At 36.9% G+C, this 24,421-nt stretch overlaps 1 protein-coding gene across 5 annotated transcripts in view; it reads right to left on the bottom strand.

Moving 5' to 3' along the window:
* Positions 1-220: 220 nt before the first annotated feature.
* The window catches only part of LOC101341097 (uncharacterized), a 39,793-nt gene continuing 15,592 nt past the window's right edge, over positions 221-24,421 (bottom strand). For 3 of the 5 annotated variants that reach the window (XR_002825178.1, XR_002825180.1, XR_002825181.1), the window contains 4 exons: positions 20,201-20,294; positions 7,908-8,105; positions 4,699-4,867; positions 2,795-3,300 (listed from right to left, as the gene is read on the bottom strand). Coding sequence is in view for 1 of the 5 variants with exons in the window: in XM_023737880.1 (XP_023593648.1) it covers positions 4,756-4,867; positions 7,908-8,105; positions 10,789-10,931; positions 14,729-14,847; positions 20,201-20,294 (666 nt within the window). In the remaining 4 variants the exon portion in view is untranslated. Of the gene's footprint in view, positions 1,224-2,794; positions 3,301-4,698; positions 4,868-7,907; positions 8,106-10,788; positions 10,932-14,728; positions 14,848-20,200; positions 20,295-24,421 lie in introns of those variants that run through there. The other 2 variants (XM_023737880.1, XR_002825179.1) reach the window with 2 other exon arrangements.

Below are 24,421 nucleotides of genomic sequence, written 5' to 3'. Positions count from 1 at the left end.
CTCCGGTTTTTGGGACTTGAGCTGTCAGCTTATCTGCCGAACTTGGTATTCGTCGATCTTCACAGACTGTGAGCAGGAGCCCTGCTCTCTAACCTGCCAGTCTTGGGCTAGCAGCTTCTGTGACTGCATGACTTGGGAGACCCTGATCCACAGACTTGGGACGTTCTAGGCTTTACAATCACGTGAGCTGTTTCCTTGATATAAATCTCTCTCTCTCTCTCTCTATATATATATATATTTATATGCTTTACTGGTTTTGCTTCTCTAGACAACCCAGCCTAAGACAGTATGATTCTGTTGAGTTAATTGACTATGGTCAGAAGTCAGTCATTGTTGAAGCTGATGCACAAAATTCCCACAAATATAGCTTTATTGCTAGTAGAAATCCCTGCACATTTTCCAACACAATATGTCTGCATTGTCTAAGGCCATGGTGGAAAGATTAGTTCAGATCTCTGGGTATTATAGAAGATATGAGGAAGTGTTACACACATCAAATAAGTCTATTTTTTGAAATAATAGCAACATCATACTGCATATCCCATCACTGATGGCTGCTACAGCTGCCCCCACTAGAGTGAGGAGAAAAACTCAATTTTAGGATTTAACGTTATTCAGCTCCTCTTTGATATAGGCAGATATCACCAACTTAAGTCAACTCTCTCTTTCCACACTCCCTATAGAACCTGTATCTTTTAAAATCAGAATATCAGATTCTAAACCAACGCGGATGATTTCCTAGGAATAATGTGATATACATCTTGGGACCCTTACCATGTACCTCTGAGCTTAGCCCTTCCTCTTCATCATAGCTATGTGTAGCAACCCAACACCTTTTACACTCCACATATGTAACTCATGATTTTCCTTGTCAGTTAGAATGTTTTGCCTGCAAGTAACAGGAAATCAATCCAGTTCAAACTAGCTTAAACAATAAGACAATAAGAGTTCATGCCCTCATAACTTTCTTCTATTTCCAACACCATTCAATACACTTCACATAAACTGTTGTAGTTGTATCCTACCTGGTAATTTTGCTACCCCATTCATGGTTTCCTATGATAGCAATTTATCCATTCATTCAACATTTTGAGTGCCAACTCAACTCAGGTCCATTTCTGTATAGCTACACATCTTCCATAGGTTAGCTATGGCTTTGCTCCACTTCATATTCACTGCAAAACCCAGGGTGATGAAACAGTCTCAATCTGGAAATTTGCCAGCTGAAGTGGCATAAGGAAAGACTGTGACAAAGTACAGACTGGTTCTCAAAATATTCATCTGCAAGTGATCTATATCACACTTATTTATATTTCACTGACGAAAACAAATTGCTTGATATATCTGACTTCAAGGAGTAGATGACTTCTCCCAGGATGGCAAGTAGATATTGGTGGAAAGTAATGCAGTTAAGCACAAGACCTCAAAATTTAGAGCCACCACCACCATTGAGTTGATTCTGACTCGTGGTGACCCTGTGTGTGTCAGAGTAGAACTGTGCTCATAGGGTTTTTAAGAAAGTAGATTGCCAGGCCTTTCTTCTGAGGTACCTCTAAGTAAAGACAAAACTCCAACCTTTCAGTTAGTAACCGAGCACCTTAACTGTTTGTATCACCCAGGGACTCTAAAATTTAGAGCCACCAAAACCCATAAAAACCAAACCCATTGCCGTCAAGTTAATTCTGGCTCGTGGCAACCCCATGTGTTACAGAATAGAATTGCTCCATAGGGTTTTCTTGGCTATAATCTTTATGGAAGCAGATCATCAGGGCTTTCTTCCACTGTGCCACTGGGTGTGTTTGAACCTCCACTCTTTAGGTTAGTAGTTAAGCGCAAACTGTTGGTGCCATCTAGGACCTAAAATTTAGAGCAAGGATCAGCAAACTACAGCCTGCTGCCTGTTTTTGTAAATAAAGTTTTCACTGGAACACAGCCACACCCATTCATTTACATATTGTCTATGACTGCTTTTGTACTGAAACAGCAGTTGAGTAGTTGTGACTAAGACCATGTGGCCCAAAAGTCTAAAATATTTACTATATGATCCCTGCAGAAATTATTTGCCTAATTTGATTTAGAGAGGCAGAAAGGATACATGCATAAACATCTAAAATGAAATATGTCCCACTTTCTTATTTACTTCTTGCTAAAAGCCTTTTTTTGGAAGCTGGCAGGGTATTAAAAAAAAAAAATCAAGTTGAGGCATAATAAAATAAATGTGCCATAAGACAGATATAAGAAAGTACTATGGAACTGCAGAGGAATAGGTCGATAGAATGAGGAGGGAAGATGTGGGGAGGAAATAACATTTGAAGTGAGCCCTGTAAGAAGGAAAGATTTCTGCAAGCTGCAGTCAAGGGAACAGTATTGCAAGGACAGGGGAAGACTTGAACAAGGCAATTTAGGGTATGTTCAAGGAATGGTGAATACTTGATTATGATTAAATGCTAGGATTTGAGATGTATTGTGAAAAATGAAGTGTCCTTGGAAACACAAAAATAGCGTCTTGAATTTTAAAATTAGAACTATACAACCAGAAAGCCCCTTAGAAGCAAGGAGAGTGAGACTTCAGTTTGCTCATTTGGACACATCATCAGGAAAGCCCAACTGTTAGAAAACAACATCATGGTTGATACAGTGGAAGGTTAGCGAAGGTGAGGGAGGCCTTCAGTGAGATGGAGTGACACTGTGGCTGAAACAATGAACTTAAAAATAGCAACGATCATGAAGATGTCACAGGGCTGGATAACATTTTGTTCTGTTATACGTAAGGTTGCCATGAGGCGGAACTGTCTCCAAGGCACCTAACAACAACATCACTAGAAAATGCAGCAAGGGTGTTGGAAGGGGTTGAGGCTTTAAATCTTGGCTTTGCCATGTAATAGTTGTGTGATCTTAAGTAAATTACTTAACCTCTCTGAGCCTTAATTATCCCTACCTACAAAATGAGGGAATCCCTGGGTAGTATAAGCAGTTAATGCGTTAAGGTTCATCTCAAATGAGATTGTTTCTATAAAGTCTTTGAAGTAGCTTCCCATAATTTCAAATTAAGTATCTTCCCCCCCTTTGTTTCCATAGCAGGTACTCCCAGCCATTTTCCACTGAGGTTTTGGTCTTACCTGTGTGCCTGTTTTCTTCAATCATTCATAAGATTCTTGAGCGAAGGGCCTATGTCTTGGTCTTGTTTAAATATTTGTTATATTATTTTCCAAGCAGTATTCACTCATGGCAGCATGAGCCAGAAAAATAGTTCTTTGATTTCTTTAATCAATGAATCATCTTGGGAAAACCTTAGTTGTTCTGCAAGTAAGTTGATTTTTATGAATTAAAAAATAAAATAAGGTCATAAATTGATCTAGTTGTCCACCTTTCTCTAATTACATTGAATTGTTTTCTTTCTCATTGACATACAGAAAAGGCAGTTTTTTTTTTTTTAATCTAACGTAATTTATTTAACCAATTCCCTAGTGTTAGGGATTCTGAATAAATTGTCTTCCTTTTTTTGTTTGTTTTAATTTTTTGTTGTTGTTATTGTATACAATGTTTTTAGGAGCCTCCTTGGAAATAAATCTTTGTGCATACCTCTAATTATTTCCTTAGGAGAAATTATTATAAATGGAACTGCTTTCCCATAGGGTATGGACGTTTGAAAGACTTTCATCCTTATAAATAAATTGCCTTACAGAATGGTTGTGACACGACCTGATAGGAGAGTTTCCTTTCCTCTGAACCTTTGCCAGCCCTAAGCACTATGATTTTTTAAAGGAAAGACAGTTTTAAAATCATGTTTATGAAGTCCACTGAACGAAAAGAAGCTTTACTATTATTATTTATTTTCTAGGTATCTAATGAATAGCACGTGGCCTAAGACCTTAAGTCTCGATTGTATGAAAGTCATTAATAAACAACAGAGTGTTAAAAATGAAGACCCCAATGCAACGTGCCTTAAGATAATGCAAGACATGTCTGATGGTCTCTTTTCTTTTTGATCTGTTTAGGTACCTAAAGGAGTGCTCTCAAAGTAAGGGGCTCATAGCAGGCGGCTTGGCCCACATGAGTTCCTGGAGTGTGGAAAAAACCTTAAATTCCTTATTCATATTAAATTTGTATGTCATTATTTTAAGATTTCTACTTTTTAGTGTTTAAAATATACGCTATATAATTTTCTAGTATTCCTTGTATAAAATTTCTAAATAAAATGAATACTTATATGAGTGTGTTAAAATATATTTACTGATCACCCATTGTTGTCGAGTCGATTCCGACTCATAGCCACCCCATAGTTCAGAGTAGAACTGCCTCATAGGGTTTCCAAGGCTGTAATCTTCATGGAAGCAGACTGCCACACCTTTCTCCTGTGGAGTGACTGGTGGTTTCCAACCACCAACCTTTTGGTTAGCAGCCAAGCTCTTAACCACTGTGCCACTAGGGCTCCTTATATATGCTGTTAGGGATATGGAATTTAAAAAAATCTGTGGAGACCACTGGTTTAAAGGAAAACAATATATATATATTAAATATTTTATATATCTAGCAAAGCTGTATATATAGTATTAAAGCAATATATATAATATATAACCAGTATATATACTATATATTTAACCAATATATAGTATATATATTAAACCAATATACATAATATATATTTAATATATGCATGATTAATATAATAAGCAACAATATTTGATCGTGAGTTACCTCTGTTTATTAGCTTTTAATGACAATGGTGGTTGCTTTCTTTCTATACAGAGTACATTAAGATATAGTGCACATTTTGGAAAAGATACTGGTTTCTGGTGGTGAACAATCTTCTGGTAGCTTCTGGATCCCATCCACCATTTGTAAGTTTGGCAAACAGGAGAACGCTCTAAAGCAAAAGTTGAAAAAAAAAAAAAAAAAAAAGGTAACTATATTGACCAAAAGCATTTTATTTCACTTACTTGCTTTATAAATGAACTTTTACTTTGTCTGTTGTTACAAAAAAGATGAGAGGCTATATCACTTTATTCGATTTTCCTTATCTTTGCACTGGGACTAAAATAAAATAATATTTGTGTTCATTGAGTTGATGACCCTGCTCTAGCTTACGCTTTTGGGATTCTAACAGATCTTTCAGCAGATTGCAAGTATTGATCAGAGAAGTAGAACTGTACAATCTGCTTTTATAAGAGAATTTCATTCCAGTTTTTACAGTCCTATAAAGAAAAAAAAGTCAATGAGTAGATATAGCTAACTAACCAAGAGAAAAAGAGTGAGATCATGATATATGTGTACGTTGTAAAGTTAAAAGGTGAAAAAAAAAAAAAGTAAAGAAGTTCCTATTAGTCTGTTGTTCAGTGATCGTTAAGGAAAGAATTCTGGCTGAAGGTTGGGAAATGATAGTGTGCTGAGTTATTTTCTCTTGACAGAGGGCATTTTGAAGGTCACATTTCAAATGTAGAGAGCCATTCATTTCCAGGCTCAGCCCAACCCAGTCAAATGATGGTCATGTGCATAGCAGTGTTATATAACAGTGTTCTCTTTCAAGTGGACAGGTTTTCTAGATCTGGGAATTCTGAGGTTCAGGCTAGAGGAAATAGGTGGCATCTAATTTTCCTAGAATGAAGGATACTGAAACCTCTTAGTAGATGTGCTAGTCAACCAATGATGGTGCCGACCTCCTTGAAAACTCCCAATGGCTGTGTGATTTTCTTAGTGCTAAATGCTCTCCACAAATTATCTCATTTAATCCTCATAACAACCCTGAGAGGTAAGTTTTCATCCCTAGTTTTAAATAACTTATCCAAGATTATAAAGCCTGTAAGCAACGGAGCAAAGATTAAAATCTGTCTTATGGCTCCAATGTTCTGGCTTAGCTGCCAAAGAACCCTAACCACTTCTCCTTTTAAAAAAGTTAGGCTATGGTGAACTAGGATCTCATTAACTCCTGGAGATTGGCAGAGGAGTTTGTGAGTGTCCTAGGAGGTGGGGCTACCCTTCACCTACAGGGAGTTTACTATTAGCTCTATCATTAAGTCCTTTCTCTTTTGAACTGCACTGTCTTCTTATTGGATCATCTGAACCAAAGGAGGAAGGAAAGACGCGGTAACAATTCTGAGTGATAACGATCAAGAAAAGCTTATAGTTATAAAAAATCTGAACGTGGCATAAAGGGGCTTTGAAGGTCTGGCCCAAATCCTTGACACAAAGCTACCCAGTGACAAAATAAATACTATTATAATCTTCAAAGTATAGGTTTTTTATTGGAAGCTGAACCTGAATTTGGATGAACTTGGGATTTCAGTTTAATTCCTTAGCATGAAAGGATGCTTAAATCCTTTCCTCCTACTTTAAAATGACCAATGTGTTTTCAAGCATATTCAAAGCAACGCTGTACTACCTAAGTCAATATAACCTGGCTTTTTATAGGCTGAAAGTCAGTATATGTGAGCCTTGGATTGAATCCAAGAGAGTTAATACTGGAAATATAGTAGAACCTCATTATATGCCACTTTCCCACATAATTCCATACCACATCACAGATTTCGAAGGTAGATTTATAGTGAGACCTCAAGGCATGTCACATTTCAGACAATTAATCTTAATAGTATTGTTGTAAGGCACTCTTTGAAGGGAGGCAAGTGACTGAGTTGGGGCCAAAATGTTTTATACAATACCACATATAAATTAAAAAAACTAAAATATAATACAAATAAATTATCTCTGTGACTAGGAATGTGTATTATATGAATTATGGTGAAATGTCCAGCTAAGCTTCCATTGACTGCATGAAATACAGTTTTAAACTCTAAAACATTATTATAGTTAAACATTAGTTCAATATTAAAGCAGTTGTGCTGCTTATTTTCACCATTATGTAAAAGTAATTTGAAAATTTATTATCACAGAACATGAAATTTTGCTTCCAGACTACAGTTGTAAGGGAGACAACTGAAGTAATGAGATTTATGTAGTAAAATCGGAGGTTAGAATTTTTGTTTTGACAATTTTTCATTGTACCTCAGGACTTGAAGAGTCTAATATTATATAGGCCTCTAGAATTTAGTTGCTGTCATGGGGAAAGGGCAGTTTGAGAAAAAGAGAGGTGAGAATTACATCTTTTATTGAAATTGGGTGTAGATGAAAGGCTGGAATCATAGAACAGGAATAAACCCTAGAGGTGACTTAACCCTGTGTATGACAGATTTGAACTGAAAGGTGAGATGACCTTTGATCACATGGTGGCAAATACAGGTTCTAGAACTCAGTTGCTTGCTTTTATTCTTCTAATTCCCAGAAGTGTACTGATAGTGGTGCTGGAAATTAGCTGGAGATAAATAGGTGGGCATATTACTTGGAGAACATGCCAAGGTCGTTTAGATTCCATTATTACCATTAGGAATGTTTCCAGTAGTAACAAAAGCACACAAAGAGTTTATTTTTGGCATATCTTTGAGCCCTATCAACCACTCGAGTAGACCGAATCAATTACCTCTTTGTATTCACTTAATGGTGCCCTTGTGACCCAAAGGATGAAAATAAAACCAGACAATAAACAATTTATAAGATTGTCATTTGAAATTTGATAGGAATCTATATTTAGAAATTTTAAAAAGACATAATATCCATTAAAAATTACGGAAGAAAATACATAGGATTTGAAAGTCTAAAATGAAACATCTTTGCAAAGTCACATTACAAGAGGCACCTAAAATTAGTACAGCAATAAAAAATTAACAAAGAGAAAAGAGTGTATTAAAGAAGACAAAAGGGATCAGTTCAAAGTTCTTTAGGTGAGACCAGAAGCATCAAGCGTTCGGCACATAGCAAATACGGTAAGTATTTTTTGAATGAATATAAGTGAGAGAAGAACAACTTTTCAAAGTATGATATTCAATGACGTGCAAAAAGTCCCTTTGGAGACTTACCGTTTCTGATAATTTTTGTGAAACTCGCAAGGGTTCCTCTTGAGCATAAGGGATTCTAATGGGGTGCATCGTAAACTGGAGAGTCCAGTCAGAGTCTCATTCTTGTTTTCAGCCAAGGATAAATGCTGTATCTGAGGTATCTTTGGCAATTGTTTGAAAGATGTAAGATGGTTTTTGTTTAGATTTAAAACTCTGCAGCTGGATACAAAATTTGACATCTTGTTAATATTCATATCCTGAAGAGGATAGTTAGCTACCAAATCTTACATAGCTCTAGCATGCCTCACTCCTGAAGAGAGTGACAGTGATATTTCCCACTAACATGGTTTATAAAGAAATCAGAAATGTTTGTACTAAAATTTTCAGAGAATACAGGCAGGATCCATGAGGCTGTAAGCTCACTGAGTGCCACAGTCTGTTGGCTTTTCTGATGTGTACACCCAGTACCTGGCACAGCATTTGGCCCCTGCAGGTTCTCAGTATGTCCTGAATGAAAAAGTGGATGGCTGCATATAATCTCAGCAAAATGCAGCCAAGACGCACACACAAAAACATACTAACTTGTGAAGAGAGAATATTGCCTCTAAGTGGGAAACTGTAGTTATTTTTCTTTCTTTCTATTTTTCTGTATTCAATTCCTGTATTGAGAAACTAGCTTTTTAAATCATAAAAAAAGCTTTTTTTATATAAAAGAAAACTAAAATGTATCCTTTGGAGGAGTAAAATGTGTTAGGCATTTAAATTGAGCACTTTTTCCTGATAAATAATGCTTCTCGATAGTTTTGCCTTAAAGCCATAATTGTACAAGAATCTATATGAACAGAGAAAATAATTCAAAATCTATTACTGACACTTTGTCTTGAGGAGAAATTCCTTTATGTATAAGTTGGGATTTAATACACTGAGAGAAACACAGTGTACTTATTTATGGGCTTTGGATCCCACGAAGACACTTAGTAAATAGTAATAATACTAGTGGTAAATATGGTCCTATACAGAGAGCGGCTGCCAGACAGCATATTTAGAAAGAGAATTCAGTTTTAATCTACCTAGATTTCATCGCTTATTTTCATTTTCCTTGTTTCCTCCCAGTTCTTTTCCATATGTATATTTTACACAGTTCCAGTCGTGTCTTCGATAGCTCTGACTTCTGCATTATTCCAGGCTACATGTTGTCTTTAGGTATGCTTTCACAGTATGACAATTTCTAATCCCAAACCAGGCCCAGGCAGTTCCAGACCCTCTTGCCTTCCCCAGTCCCAAATCTGGATCAGTAAAATTCAGGTACTCCAACTAAAGAATCTTCTAGTTCAGTGTTTCCAAAGTATGCAATAAACGAATATGACCATTTAAAAATTTTCTGTTTATTTTAATGTGTATTAGAAAAATATAATTTATATATCACTATCATATCTCCACCAAGAATAGAACCTGGTCAAAAAGAAAGACTAAATAAATCAACATCAAGTGCTATTGAATTTTTACTTATGGTAGTGATGTAAATTTCCTTTTGAAAAATTTTATGTAGGTATTTTAAAATTAGCCATTTAAGAAGAACATACATAAATTCCAATACTATGCAAGTATGTTTAAAGCTTTGAGGGGACTTTGAAAATGAGTGAAGGTGGGGGTACCAGACACCTTGCAGAGCCTCACACTTTCTCCCTCTGCCTGACTGACCCCTTCTCCTGTGTAGCTGTGATGGTCTCTTTTTGTTGCTCTATCTCAGCTCAAGTTCAGAGATGTATCTTAACCTCTTCCAGAGTTTATCCTTCCATCATGTGAATGCTCCACTTGTTTCAACTCCTAATTCATGCTTGAGGAACTCTGTCTTTGCTACCAAAGCTCACTCCACCTACCCATTCTGCCTGGTGAAGCAGATAAAACAAGTAAAACCAATTGCTATTGAGTCAGTTTTGACTCATGGTGATCCCATGTGTGTCAGAATAGAACTTTCCTCTACAGGGTTTTCAATGGCTGATTTTTCAAAAGTAGATCACCAAAACTTTCTTCTGAGGTGTCTCTGGGTGGACTCAAACCACTAATCTTTCAGTTAGCAGCTCTTTATATAAAGGGTTCTTAAGCAATCCTGAGCAAAGGAGCTGATTATCTTTAATATAGGAGCCTTAGAAAACCAAATAAAAACAAAACCAGTTGCTGTTGAGTCGATTCTGACTCCTGGAGACCCCATGTGCTACAAAGTAGAACTGCTCCATATGGTTTTCTTGGCTGTGGTCTTTTCAGAAGCAGATCTCCAGGCCTTTGATCTGCGGTGCCACTCGGGTTTGAACAGCCAACCTTTAAGTCAACAGACAAGCGCAAACCATTTGTGTCACCCAGGGACCTCTTGGAAGACAAGGGGATCCATAATGATTTTTTTTTCAGTTTGTTTCTGTCACTGATGTGCTCGCCATCCCTTCTTCATTAGAACACAATCTGAGAGCCAACACTCTTGTTGATTCGTTATTTTTGGTCTCTCAGACTAGCTGGTAGAGTCATTCTGCACAGATAAATATGACTGAAAATTACAGTCTTACAACTATAATATGTATGTAATGTAATTGCATTTTCCAGTTTACAACATAAGGAAAATGGTAAGCTTTTTTGGAAATATGGTTCCATGGTTATAAACTACTTCTCTGACAATTGATAATAAAAATTTTAATTTGAAAAAATATAGATTTTTCCTCCTCTAAAGTGTGACATTTTGACATATAAATTTCTCTTTTTACTTTGCCATACATGTCACTTTAGCAGGAAGTGTCACTTTGAAGAGCTGACCACATGAAGCACAATAACATGTACAGACAAAGGTCACATGTACCCAAAGAGCAAAGATGTGACTTTAATTTAGTAACTGAATATACTAGGGAGCAGGCACCTTGGCAATCTTATGGCACTTAAATCTACCAGTGAATTATCCACTAGCCAGAGGGTTTGAACTCTAATTAGTCTTCGAAGAATCCTGTTAAAATTTTCAACTCGATAAGGGTCCCCCAAATGCTGAAATGAAATGTTCAAATTCTGAAGGGAAAAACAAATAAGAAGAAAAAAGCATGTTCGTTGTCAACTTCTAAAAATGAAAAATATATTATTTAATCCAGTAGGTTTTATCCTTTTTGTTTGTTTGTTTTGGCCTCTGTTGCATACATCCAAACACTCACAATTACGGTCCAGTGATTTGCCAGGTAGAGAGGGTGAAGATCTTGATTAAAATTACTGAATGGCATACAAGGTTTAGGGGGGAAAACAGGACCTTCAAACAGATTCTAGAATCCTCTAGCAGTGGAAAGTTGTGGAAGGGAGGATAAACCTCTGTTTGAGAATTTGAAGTATTATTACCGTTAACCTCACCTGGAAATACTCAGAAATCATATTTGCAAGAATTTCAGAGTAAGATCATGTAATTCAAAAGACAAAAACTATGATTTAGTTTTACAATAACTAAGGATACATACCTAAGAATGACATGGAAACATTTCATAGGTAGTGGCTGTAACCTATTAATATTACTTTTGCTAACAGCAGCATTGCCAATGTAAACTATTTCTAAAAGTCAACTTAACTTTTTAATTTCTACAATATTAACATCAATAGCTGCCAATAAAAATTATTGAATGACAATCTCCCTTAAGAAATTATTAATTTAAAGGAAATATAAATATCTCCATCTTTAGAAAAATCATTAAGGTCTTGATATTTTTTGACATTGGTTTTCCAAGGAGTGGCTGGTGGATTCGAACTGGCGACCTTTTGGTTAGCAGCGGAGCTCTTAACCACTGTGCCACCAGGGCTCTGTGCATTATAAAATTTTCCAGAAAGTATAAAAGATCATAATTTTAAAATAAAACTTAATAAATGACAAAAGATTATATTTATCATTCATAACTTAAATGTCCCCTCTTTAGAGAGGCCTTTTTTGCTATCTGCCAATTAAGTTTTTTCTGATAGTACCCTGTTGGTTCCATTGTTCAATTATAGGTCTTCCCAATTGGAAGGTATTTATTAATTAGGTGTTTTTTTTTTTATTTGTTTTCTACTTATTTATTGTCTAGCTGCAACCCCTAGACACTAAGCTCCATGGGGACAAAACTCTGTCTAGGTTGCCTTTTTTCCTCAGATCCTCACAGGATGTCTAGCACATAACAGGAACTCAACATATATGTGTTGAGTGCATACAGCACGATGGCTAAGAGCTTCTAAGCGGGACAAACCTGAAAATGAATCCTAAATTCAACATATATTAATTGGGCAACCGATAACCTTGGGAAGTTATTTAACTCTCCTCTGTAATGATGACATTAGTCACTTCATAAAAGTTTTATGAAGAGATAAGGAGACAATGTACAATAGTAACTTCATAAAAGTTTTATGACAATAGTAACTTCATAAAAGTTTTATGAGGAGACAAGGAGACAATGTACATAAAGATTTCAGTGTAGTACTAGCCACAGAATAGGCTTCCAATTATGTTCTAACTCTTTCTATATAATATTGTGGTTTACCCAGCTCTCTCCTATAAAGCTATTTCATTTACTAGGTCTGATTTGCTAAGATCTGTTTCTAAGAAGCTGTATGCATTTTGCTAAGACACTATGCATTTTACACTTGGTAAAGAATGATCTGGGAGAAAAGGGTTAATGCTGACTTGTACAAAGGAATTTTCCTCATATACCTATCCATTCTCCCTCCTGTGGAGTATGACTGTGCATTGCTTTGTGTTTCTGAGTGTATTAGGCCTGGTCTCATGTACATGAAGTTAATGCTTTAGATTAATTCTTGGATTAATTTGGTGAGTTTTATGACAGCAAATATGTCTAAGGTAATCAATGTTGTTTTCTGAAATTTTCCATGTTATGAATTGGAAAATGAAGTTCAGAAAATTCATTTGAAATTAGCATGATGCAGCAGAAAAAGCACTGGGCTGCCATCAAAATTAAAAAATTTTACATAACACAAAATTCCTTGAAAATATTTATACTGTATATAATCAACCAAGAAGTAGAATTAAAATTATACAAATAACACTAACAAATTAGCATGAAAAAGACAAAAACCCAAAGAATAAATAGGCAAAAAATATCAGAAGGTATATCACAGAGAATACATACAAATGCTAATAAAATATGAAAATATGCTCAACCACACTGGTAATCAGGAAGTTAACAAATTTCCTAACATATTTAAACATAGTTTTTTAGAGATTTTTTAGTCATTCCTTATGGTATATCTGGGTTTAAATATATATATATATAATAGGGGTCACTCTGAGTCGGAATCAACTTGATGGCAATTAACAACAATAAGATGGTTTAAATGGCAACTATACAGAATGAATGCATATATGCACCAAAATGATTACCTCTGAGAAGAGTCCTGGGTGTGGAGGTCGAAGGATACGTTAGGTGTATTGTTTCAATTTTTTAAGTGTAGAACGTATTCATCCATTAAAATAATTTGAAATTATTTTTATAAAAAGGAAAGAAGGCCTGGACTGGGAAACAGTATGCTATTTTCATATCCTCTGCGGATCATTTCTCTTTCCAGACTTCTCTTTCTTTTTTGAAAGGAAGGTATTTAGACCAGAATCTCTCTGAAGCTCCTTCATGCCCCCTAATTCTGTAATTCTATGACATACGAGATCATTCCGTGAATGAAGGAAGCATCAGGAGATGCCAACAAGCAGCTTTTAAACTCAGCCTTATTTCTGGAAGGTCTTCCTAAAATCTTCAATTATAGCCTCTTTTTTTATTGTGGTAAATATATCTGTAACAAAACAGTTGCCACTTCAGCGTTTTTTACATGTACAATTCAGTCACATCGATTATGTTCATTATGTTGTTCAACCATTATCGTTATCTATTTCCAAATTTTTCCATCACCCTTAACAGAAAACCTCAGTGTCACCTAAGCAATAATTCCCCTTTCCTCTTGCCTCTCACCCTGATCACCACTAATAAACTTTGGTCTGTATAAGCTTGCCTATTCTAGATATTCCATTTTACTAGGATCGTACAATACTTGTCCTTTTGTGACTAACTTCTTTCACTTAGCATAACATTTTGAAGGTTCATTCAAGTATAATTTGATCACTGGGAAAACCACAAATACTGGCATCCTACTCCGTTGTGAAGAAGGTGATTTGCTATTGTATTATTGCTAATGTTTTCCCTTCCCAGTTAAATCTTCGGATTTCTGTCTAAACATGACTTGATCCAACTGGAATTAGGGACTTGAGTAATCACAGCCCCAAAGCTTTGTGGTATCAGGCTGACTAACTGCAGGGCCCATCTCAGTGCTGGTGACTCAGTCAGCTGGGGCATTTTTAGCACCAAGAAATCACAGCTCATACGCTTCACTGGTGAAATGTTTGATTTGTTCCAAGAGAGCTCTGTTCAGACCAGGCTGGCTGACCTAGCTGATCAAAATTTTTGGCTTAATACATTATTCAAGGCATTCCAGATTGCATCATAAACTCATTGATATATATTACTGTCAAATATATGATTTTTAAAATTATTATCAAAAGGAACTGTTTCATTCTCAACTACTCTAAGTTTTTTTTTTCCCCTCCAAACAAAGTTCAGCAATTACAGGATAGAATAAGGGTGAGAAAATAAACAACATGCCATGATGAAAAGAAGGGGAAAAAAGAGAGAGAGAAAAGCCTAAAGACCACCAGTTTTAGAGAATGCTCTAAAGAGATGCTTAAGTTTTGGCGTTTATGCTGTTAATTGTCATTTAAAAAAAAAAAAAAGAGTGATAATTTAATCAGCGAGGAAAATAGCTTTTTTTTTTTTTTTTTTTTTTAAAGCTCTCACAGTGCAGTCTTCCCAGTTTTCTTGTAGCCAGGTTTTCCATTTGCTTCTTTCAAGGACTCTTTTCCTTGGAGGCATAGTAGGCGCCCCCTCTCTGGAGAGCAACTCTTCTTCAGAGGGTCCTGGGCAAAAATCCCAAGCTGAGGTCTTTAAAGTAGGTTTAGGCGAGCAGCACTGACATCTTTGCCTCATATATGACTGGTTGTTTCAAACTTCTACTCAGTATTAGGGTTGAGGAGAACATGATCTAACCCACGTTACGCCCAATAATGGCTGCAACAATGGGCTCAAGCATAACAGTGATTGTGAGGATGGTTCAGACCGGGCACTGTTCCATTTTGTTATACCTAGAGTCGCTATGAGTCGGCACCAACTCCAGGCACCTAACAACAACAACAACATGCCCTAATAGTGTGAGCAGTAACAAAATGTGATTTAACATACTTTGCTGCCTAATCTGGTTGAGGATAGTGGTGGTTGGGTGGGGGCTGTGGAGGGCAGGGAAGGATCCAGGTCTTTGCCACGTTATCCACTTTCTAATTGTTGAAAAATTCTTCCTGGAATTTGCCAAATAACTTTTCCCTTATATCTTCCAGATGAAATAAAGTTAAACCTCTGACTTGAAAACTATGAAATCAGATTTGCAGGTATGACCAGAATAAATTAATCAAGAGATGATTACTAAATGTTTGAGCCACTCAGTTCCCTTGCTGCTTCTCCTACTGCAGGAAGCCCTGCGGCCATCTCTGATGGTCTTAGTGTCCAGGCCTTCGCATCACCAGATGAGTTATACAAGAGAGAGAAATCATCAATCAACAAGCCAGCAACTTTCTTTTACATCTTCTTTAGTTTTAAAAAAGTTTATAATAAAATGAAAAATTAGAGTTGTAGATTGTTTAAATTTCAATGTTTTATACTTACGCTATCCATGGTCTAGGTTTCTACAAATGATCAAGAGTTACTTTTAACTCAAAATTTCACCTAGATGTTTATTTTAAAATATAAATTAGCACTTTACTAGGAAAAATCTTATAGTTAAAATACTTAATGTTGTTGTTGTTGTTAGGTGCCATAAAGACGGTTCCAACTCATAGAAACTCTCTAGGACAGAGTAGAACTGCCCCATAGGATTTCCAAGGAATGGCTGGTGGATTTAAACTGCTGATCTTTTGGTAAGCAGCTGAGCTCTTAACTGCTGCGCCATGAGGGCTCTGCAATTTTTATTAGCTACCTAAAATTCTGAACATGTATTTTGTGGTTCAGAGATAATTTGATCTTCTGGAATGAGTAAAAAGAGTGAGGAATGATTTCTATTAATGGGGGGAAAATAGTCAACATATTAAAAAAAGAAAAAAAAAGTTGCCATCAAGTACAGTCTTCACATGGTGACCCCATGTGTGTCAGAGAACTGTGCTCCACAGGGTTTTCAATGGCTGATTTTTCAGAGGTACATCACCAGGCTTTTCTTTCAAGGTACCTCTGGGTAGACTTGAACCTCCAGCCTTTAGGTTAGCATCTGAGCACATTAACCATTTGCACCACCTAAGGACTCCAGTCGACATGTAAAGTTAACCTTTAAACCCTACATAAATTATTTCTAGCCCAACAAATGAGAAAATTCACCAGTATAGTGACTTTAATCTTCATGTAATTTCCTCTTGGAGGGTCTGTAGTCACTCCTGACTTTCCCTCTGTTTGTCTCTCAATACAATTACTCACGCAGTCCTATCTGTTTTCCCCTTGTGAATCTATCCTTTCCTTTTCCACATCCAAATCCTCATGTCTTTCTACCTGAACTGTAACCACTTTCTCTTGGATCTTCTTGACTGCATTGTCTCCTCTCCAATATAAATGACATAAATTGCCAACCAACCTTCTTAAAACACAGCTTTTATCACAGGACTCAAAATATTTTAAAACCTTCTTATTGGCTACCAAGTAAAAATGGAAACTCTTAACTTATCAAGTAAGGCTTTCCACAATCTTATCCCAATCTCTCTTTCAAACTTGTTTCCTACTGTTTTCCAGTCTCACTGTCCTTCAAATAAAGTTTGCCCAAAACTTCCAGAGTTAGGGATGGGAGGTGCTGCTTCCAGTCTGTACTTGGGTGCTAGGGAATTTTGTGACTCCAGATAAGTAATTTTAATTTCCTGAGCTTCAGTTCTCTATACCTGCAAAAGTATGGGGAAGGCTAGAATCAAGGGCACAGCATAGGCTGAGTATGATAAGAAAACATGTTTGTTTGGAGTGCATAGTGCTTCATACACACTTTTATTTTCAGTACTTTTAGACCAGTCTGTGCTTCCTTGTTGCCTTAGACTCATACACTCTCTACTGTATTACATCTCTCCATGATGCTATCAACCAGACCCCAGCAAACTTCACTCCATTATGATAGCAACCAGTTCCCTGAAAGCAATCCTAAACCAAATGACTTTCAATTCCCTCCCAACTCTAACATTTCATATATCTATGAGTCATATTTGATTCCATTTGTACATATTCCCATCATTCTGTTTTTCTGGAATGCATGACTCCCCTCATTTCAAAAGTGAAAAGAATACAGAAAAAGGATATTGACAGCATCAAGAACAAACTTTGCTTTTGTGACAGGTTTGCCTGGGCTATGAAAAAGATGTGGCAGTCTGCTTCTGTAAAGATTAAGCCCTGAAAACCCTATGGGCTGTTTTACTCTGTTCTACGAGGTCACTAGAGTCAGAGTCGGCTAGATGGCAATGGGTATGGTGGGAGGTAATGAGTCTGTGAAGGATTTATGGATGGCAGTAAGAGAAAGAGTTCACTATTTCACTATTTTGACACAAATATAGTGGTTTTACCTGGTGCAGGCTGAGCCCAAGTTGCAGTCGGCCCTTTTGGGCGTTTCTCTCATAAAAAGCTATACTGTTGTTGCTCAGGAAGCGTATGATCCTAAAAGCAGTAGTAGCCCAGGACATTTACAAATAACATATCCTCTTGTTAGGAAATTATCTTCTCAACTCTTTAGGATGAGATGAGTTAAAAATCATAGGACTGGAAAAACTTGAGCAATCATCTAATTGACTGGGGACACCTTTGGATAGCATTGTCTTTAAATTCAAAAATAATTTGGTAGCTTTTTCTGTGCAATAGAAACTCCAGAGTGTCCTGCATTGTCTGCTTGCGCTCTGTGGACCTCTGCTCTTTTAATTATTTCTTTTTAAAGCAGCTTTGAAAGATTTCTTTGAAGTTGGAGGCCAAAGGTCACTTCCACTGTAAGGAGTTGTATTAAATTGGATTCTCTTTTCTACTCAGGCTTGGTTGGTAATTGAAGATATATCTCAGCGGCTGAGCTCTACAGTCTGGGGTATCTGACGGCTGAGATATGTTGGCTTTCACCTGCTACCTCTGAGCTTGTTCTTTGTCCCCTCCCTGGATTTGTAACTCTTAACAGCAGTCACTGAATTACTTGCTAGTGGATTTTCAAACTGAGAGAATTTATTCTTTATAAAAATCCTGCCAACAGTTTGCTCTTTTGCTTCATTTAATTGGGAGAAGTTAAGTCAGACTTGATCTGACAATCAAATCCTTGGGAAATCGCCGTTTATCACAGACAAGATAACCTTTCTTGTGTCAGGAACTCTTCCTGGATGTACAACTGGGGCAATGGAGAGCTACCGAAGTAGTTGTGATGGATGTTTCAGAATCTAATCTAGAAGGAGGGTAGTTCTTATCAGAAGGCTTTTGAAAAACACTTGCTCTTCATCTCACAAAGTAAACTTAAAGAAAATTAAGGACAATGAGCAAGGGACATCTATTTTCCTCATGGTTTGAAATGATGGGATTTTCCAGTGTTTTCCCTACACCATGGTCTGTTCCTTTATGACCAGTCACTTGGGAGAGATTGGGTGTTGTTACTGATCTAGGGAGGAAAAGCGTACCTCTCTCTCTGCAGAGCAACGCTGTCCTCTGCATGAACGGCCACTGGGGTCATTGTGAGGGGCTGGTTTTGCTGAGTGACAACCTTAGCATGTGACCTGGCCACTTAAATCAGGGAGGGAGGGCAGCCTTTAGACCCCTTTACACATGCTCATCTTCAGTTTATACCCACATTTTTTTCTCTCATCATCCCCTCCAATTTATGCATTTCTGTGGTTCTCTCTAAACCTCCACCCTCCACTTGTGCTCAGAAAATAATTTTGTGTTGTCCCTAAGGGATCATGACAGTTACAATTTTTCCCCCACCCCAGCATCCCAACTATCACTTTTTTTTTTAATTTGTATTCAAATTTACTCCTTCCCTCCCTCTCCTCAAATCTCCTAAACCAGTGTTTCTTATAGGATAGCCCTCAGATCATCTGCAGCAGAATTTCTTGTGATAATTTTTACAGATATAGGTTATACATTAAAAAGATAATAAGAGGAACAGAGAAACACTGGTTTTTCTACCAAATTTAAAATGCATAATGGCAATATCAAATGAGACTACCTAATGTCTTTAGATGTTCTTCTGATGCTTTTTTAAACCAATATAGAATTATTGTTGTTGTTGTTAGTTGCTATCGAGTTAATATCGACTCATAGCGACCGTATTTACAGAGTAGAACTTTCCCATAGAATATTTTAGGCAGTAATCTCTATGGAAGTAGATCTTTCTCCCGCAGAGCTGCTGTATGGGTTTGAATCATCAACCTTTCGGTTAGCAGCTGAGTGCTTAACCTTTGAGACACTAGGGCTCCAATATAGAATTAAATCAGCTTAAAGTCATCCATTGAAGTAATGGTGCTATTTCGAATCATCTGAGGAGTGTGTGAAAAATACAGATTCCCAGGCCCTACTCCCAAAGAATCTGATGCAGTAAATATGCAGTGGGCATTGGTGAAATAAATTTAATAATAGTCATATTTGATGGAAACGTATGTAATTTTTAAAAAAACATATTTTGGATAATGTTCAGTGACATGAAAGAAATCCTCATAGTGATAAACAAAAAACCCAAGAAACAAAATTGTTCATACAAATTTGTAAAGAAATATAAATGTGTTATACAAAAAAAGGGAGTCCTGGTGATGCAGCGGTTAAGAGCTTGGCTGTTAACCAAAGGCTGGCAGTTCGTATCCACCACCTGCTCCTTGAAAACCCTATGGGGCAGTTCTTCTCTGTCCTATAAGGTTGCTATGAGACTTGACGACAATGGGGTATACCAAAAAAAAAAAAAAAAAAACCTGGATGGAAATAAAAATCATAGTGGTTATATATTTCTGGATAGTTGGGTTATAGGTTCTACCTTATCTTCCTATTTTTCCAATATTTAATGTTCAAAATTTATTATTTATATAATCAGATATAAAAATATGTTTTTTAAGTCAGCTTCACTATACCAATAATTCTATGGTCTTGAAAAAGAAACTGTTTTCTATTTCCAGGTGATGTCTTTAAATACACAAAAAAATTTAATTACAGCATGAACACAAAGAATACACGCACTTGTTCTTTTACCTTCTCTTACCCTTGGGCAATGCAGTTGACTTCCTTGAAATTCATGTTGTTCTACCTTGTGCCAAGTGAGGTACTTACAAGAGTTTGATGGAAGCTTTAAAATAAGAGAGAAAGGAAATATCATCTGGTGATATGTAATTACTTTTATGTGTAAAAGCCATGCAAATACAAGCTAAACATTCAGCCACAATAAACTCCTAATGCCTAATGGTGAGATCATAGCAGTCATCTTGTTGATTTTATTAGCAGCCATGGAGTTGGCCCTGACTTATAGTGATCCCGTGCAGAACAGAACTAAGTAAACTAATGTTGCCCAGTCCTACACCATCCCCATGACTGGTTGTAGATTGAACCATTGTAATGTATAGGGTTCTCATTTGCTGACTTTTGGAAGTTGATCACCAGTCCTTTCTTCCTATTAGTCTGGAAGCTCTGTTGAAACCTGTTCACCATCAGAGCAACATGCAAGCCTGCATGACAGATGGGTGGTGGCTACACATGGGGTGCATTTGCTGGGAATTGAACTTAGGCCTTTTGCATGGAAGGAGAGAATTCTACTACAGAACCACCACTACCCTCATACGAGTCATCTTAGTCCAATCTAGTTTATGTACTCTTATTCAACTTTGAATCCCTAACATGACAAACTGATACCTGTTTGATAGTGAATAATAGCATGAATAAATATTCATGAATCAACGTTACACCACCTCTGGTAAATAATGCTATAATACTTGTTCAATATCTCATTCTGTTTTAGAACATTTCTAGAACATTGTTGTTGTTAGGTGCCATCTGACTCATAGCAACCCTATGGACAATAAAAAGAAACACTGCCCAGTCCTGTGCCATCCTCTCAATTCTTGTTATGTTTGAGCGCATTGTTGCAGCCACTGTGTCAATCCATCTCCTGGAGGGTCTTCCTCTTTTTCAGTGACCCTCTTCTTTACCAAGCATGATGTCCTTCTCCAGGAACTACTCCCTCCTGATAACATGCCCAAAGTGCATGAGACGAAGTCCTGCCATCCTTGCTTCTAAGAAGCATTCTGGCTGTACTTCTTCCAAGACAAATTTGTTTGTTCTTTTGGCAGTCTGTGATATATTCAATATTCTTTGCCTACACCATAATTCAAGGACATCAATTCTTCTTCGGTCTTCTTTATTCATTGTCCAGCTTTCACATGCATTTGCAGTGATTGAAAGCACTATGGCTTGGATCAGCCACACCTTAGTCCTCAAAGTGACATCTTTGCTTTTTCACACTTTAAAGAGGTCTTTGCAACAGATTTGCCCAATGTAATATTTCGTTTGATTTCTTGACTGCTGCTTCTATGGGTGTTGATTATGGATCCAAGTAAAATGAAATCCTTGACAACTTCAATCTTTTCTCCTTTTATCACGATGTTGCTTATAGGTCCAGTTGTGAAGATTTTTGTTTTCTTTGTATTGCGGTGTCATCCATACTGAAGGCTGTAGTCTTAATCTTCATCAGTAAGTGCTTCGAGTTCTCTTCGTTTTCAGCAAGCAAGTTTGTGTCAGATTGTTAATGAGTCTTCCACCAATCCAGATGCCATGTTCTTCTTTGTACAGTCCAGCTTTTTGGATTATTTGCTTAGCATACAGATTGAATAAGTATGGTGACAGGATACAACCCTGACACATACCTTTCCTGATTTTAAACCATGCAGTATCCTCTTGTTCTGTTTGAATGATTACCTCTTGATCCATGTACAGGTTCCTCATGGGCACAATTAAGTGTCTGGAATTCCCATTCTTCACAATGTTATCCATAATTTGTTATGATCCACGCAGTTGAATGTCTTTGCATAGTCTATAAAACACAAGTAAACATCTTTCTGCTATTCTCTACTTTCAGCCAGGATCCATCTGACATTAGCAATGATAATCCCTCATTCCATATCCTCTTTTGAATCCAGCTTGAATTTCTGACAGTTCCCTGTTTACTACTGCAATAGTTTTTGAATGATCTTCATCAAAATTTTACTTGCCTGTGATATTAGAGATATTGTTTGATAATTTCCACAATCTGTTGCATCACCTTTCTTTGGAATGGGCACAAATATGAATCTCTTCCAGTCTGTTGGCCAGGTAGCTGTCCTCCAAATTTCTTGGTATATAGGAGTGAACACCTTCAGTGCTGCATCCATTTGTTGAAACATCTCAATTGGTATTCTGTCAGTTCCTGAAGCCTCATTTTTCGCCAGTGCCTTCAGAGCAGCTTGGACTTCTTCCTTCAGTACCATTGGTTCTTGATCATATGCTACCTCTTGAAATGGCTGAACATCAACCAGTTTTTTTTGGTACAGTGACTGTGTATTCCCTCCATCTGCTTTTGATGCTTCCTGTGTCGTTCAATATTTTGCCCAAACTCTTCAATATTGTAACTCGAAGCTTGAATTTTTTCTTCAGTTCTTTAAGCTTGAGAGATGCCGAATGTGTTCTGCCCTTTTGGTTTTCTAACTCCAGGTCTTTGCACATTTCATTATAATACTTTACTTTGTCTTCTCGAGCTGCCCCTTAAAGTCTTCTGTTCAGCTCTTACTTTATCATTTTTTCTGTTCACTTTAGTTGCTCAACATTCAACAGCAAGTTTAAGAGTCTCTTCAAACATCCATTTTGGTCTTGTCTTTCTTTCCTGTCTTTCCAATGACCTCTTGCTTTCTTCATGTATGATGTCCTTGTTATCATACCACAACTGGTCTGGTTTTCTGTCGTTAGTGTTCAATGTGTCAAATCTATTTCTGAGATGGTCACTAAATTTAGGTGGGGTATACTCAAGGTCCTATTTCAGCTCTCGTGGACTTGCTCTAATTTTCTTCAGCTTCAACTTGAATTTGTATATAAGCAACTGATGGTCTGTTCCAAAGTCAGCCCCTGACCTTGTTCTGACTGATGATATTAAGCTTCTCCATCATCTCTTTCCACAGATGTAGTCAATTTGATTCCTGTGTATTCCATCTGGTGAGGTCCATGTGTATAGTCACCATTTATGTTGTTGAAAAATGGTATTTGCAATGAAGAAGTCATTACTTTTGCAAAATTCTATCATGTGATCTCCAGCATCATTTCTATCACCAAGGCCATATTTTCCAACTACCAATCCTTCTTTGTTTGCAACTTTCACTTTCTAATCACCAGTAATTATCAATGCATCTTGATAACATGTTCGATCAACTTCAGAGTGCAGAAGTTGGTAAAAATCTTTAATTTCTTCATCTTTGTCCTTAGTGGTTGGTGCCTAAATTTAAATAATAGTCATATTAAATGGTCTTCCTTGTAGGCATATGAATATTATCCTATCACTGACAGCATTGGACTTCAGGATAGATCTTGAAATGTTCTTTTGGACAATGAGTGCAACACCATTTCTCTTCAATTTGTCATTCCTTGTATAGTAGACCATATGATTGTCTAATTCAAAATGCCAGTCCATTTCAGCTCACTAATGCCTAGGATATCAATCTTTGTGTGGTCCATTTCATTTTTGATGACTTTATTTTTCCTAGATTCATACTTCACATTCCATGTTCCAATTATTAATGAACGTTTGCAGCTTTTTCTTCTCATTTTGAGTCATGCCACATCAGAAAATGAAGGTCCCGAGGGCTTGACTCCAGCTGTGTCATTAAGGTTGACTCTACTTTGAGGAGGCAGCTCTTTCCTAGTTGTATTTTGAGTGTCTTCCAACCTGAGGGGCTCGTTTTTTGGCACCATATCAGACAATGTTTTGCTGATATTCGTAAGGTTTTAACTGGCCAATTTTTTCAGAACTAGACCGCCAGATCCTTCTTCCTAGTCTGTCTTAGTCTAGAAGCTCTGTTGAAACCTGTTCACCATGGGTGGCCCTGCTGGTATTTGAAATACCAGTGGCAAAGCTTCCAGTATTACAGCAACATGCAAGCCACCACAATATGACAAACTGACTGACGTGGTGGAAAATAGGTTAGCTGTGGTCAAAAAACTCATATTCTATAATTTGGAAGGCAGACATATCAATAACTCATCCTAATCCAGTGGGCTAAGTGGACCAATTATGAATGAAATGAAGGAGGAAAAACAAGCTTGATTCCAATTAGGTGGGTTAGAGAAAATGCCTTAGAAATGGTGAATTTGAGAGAAGAAAAATTTGTTTTGTGGACAAAGAACATTCCAGAAAGAAAGGAGAGTAAATCTTTAGTCTTAGACTAGTGACAAATTTTG

This window comes from Trichechus manatus, unplaced genomic scaffold, assembly GCF_000243295.1.
Source record: "Trichechus manatus latirostris isolate Lorelei unplaced genomic scaffold, TriManLat1.0 scaffold00110, whole genome shotgun sequence".
NCBI classification, from domain to species: Eukaryota; Metazoa; Chordata; class Mammalia; order Sirenia; family Trichechidae; genus Trichechus; species Trichechus manatus.
The sequence above is the reverse complement of the archived record's forward strand: the minus strand, read 5'-3'. Positions and strand labels throughout refer to the sequence as shown.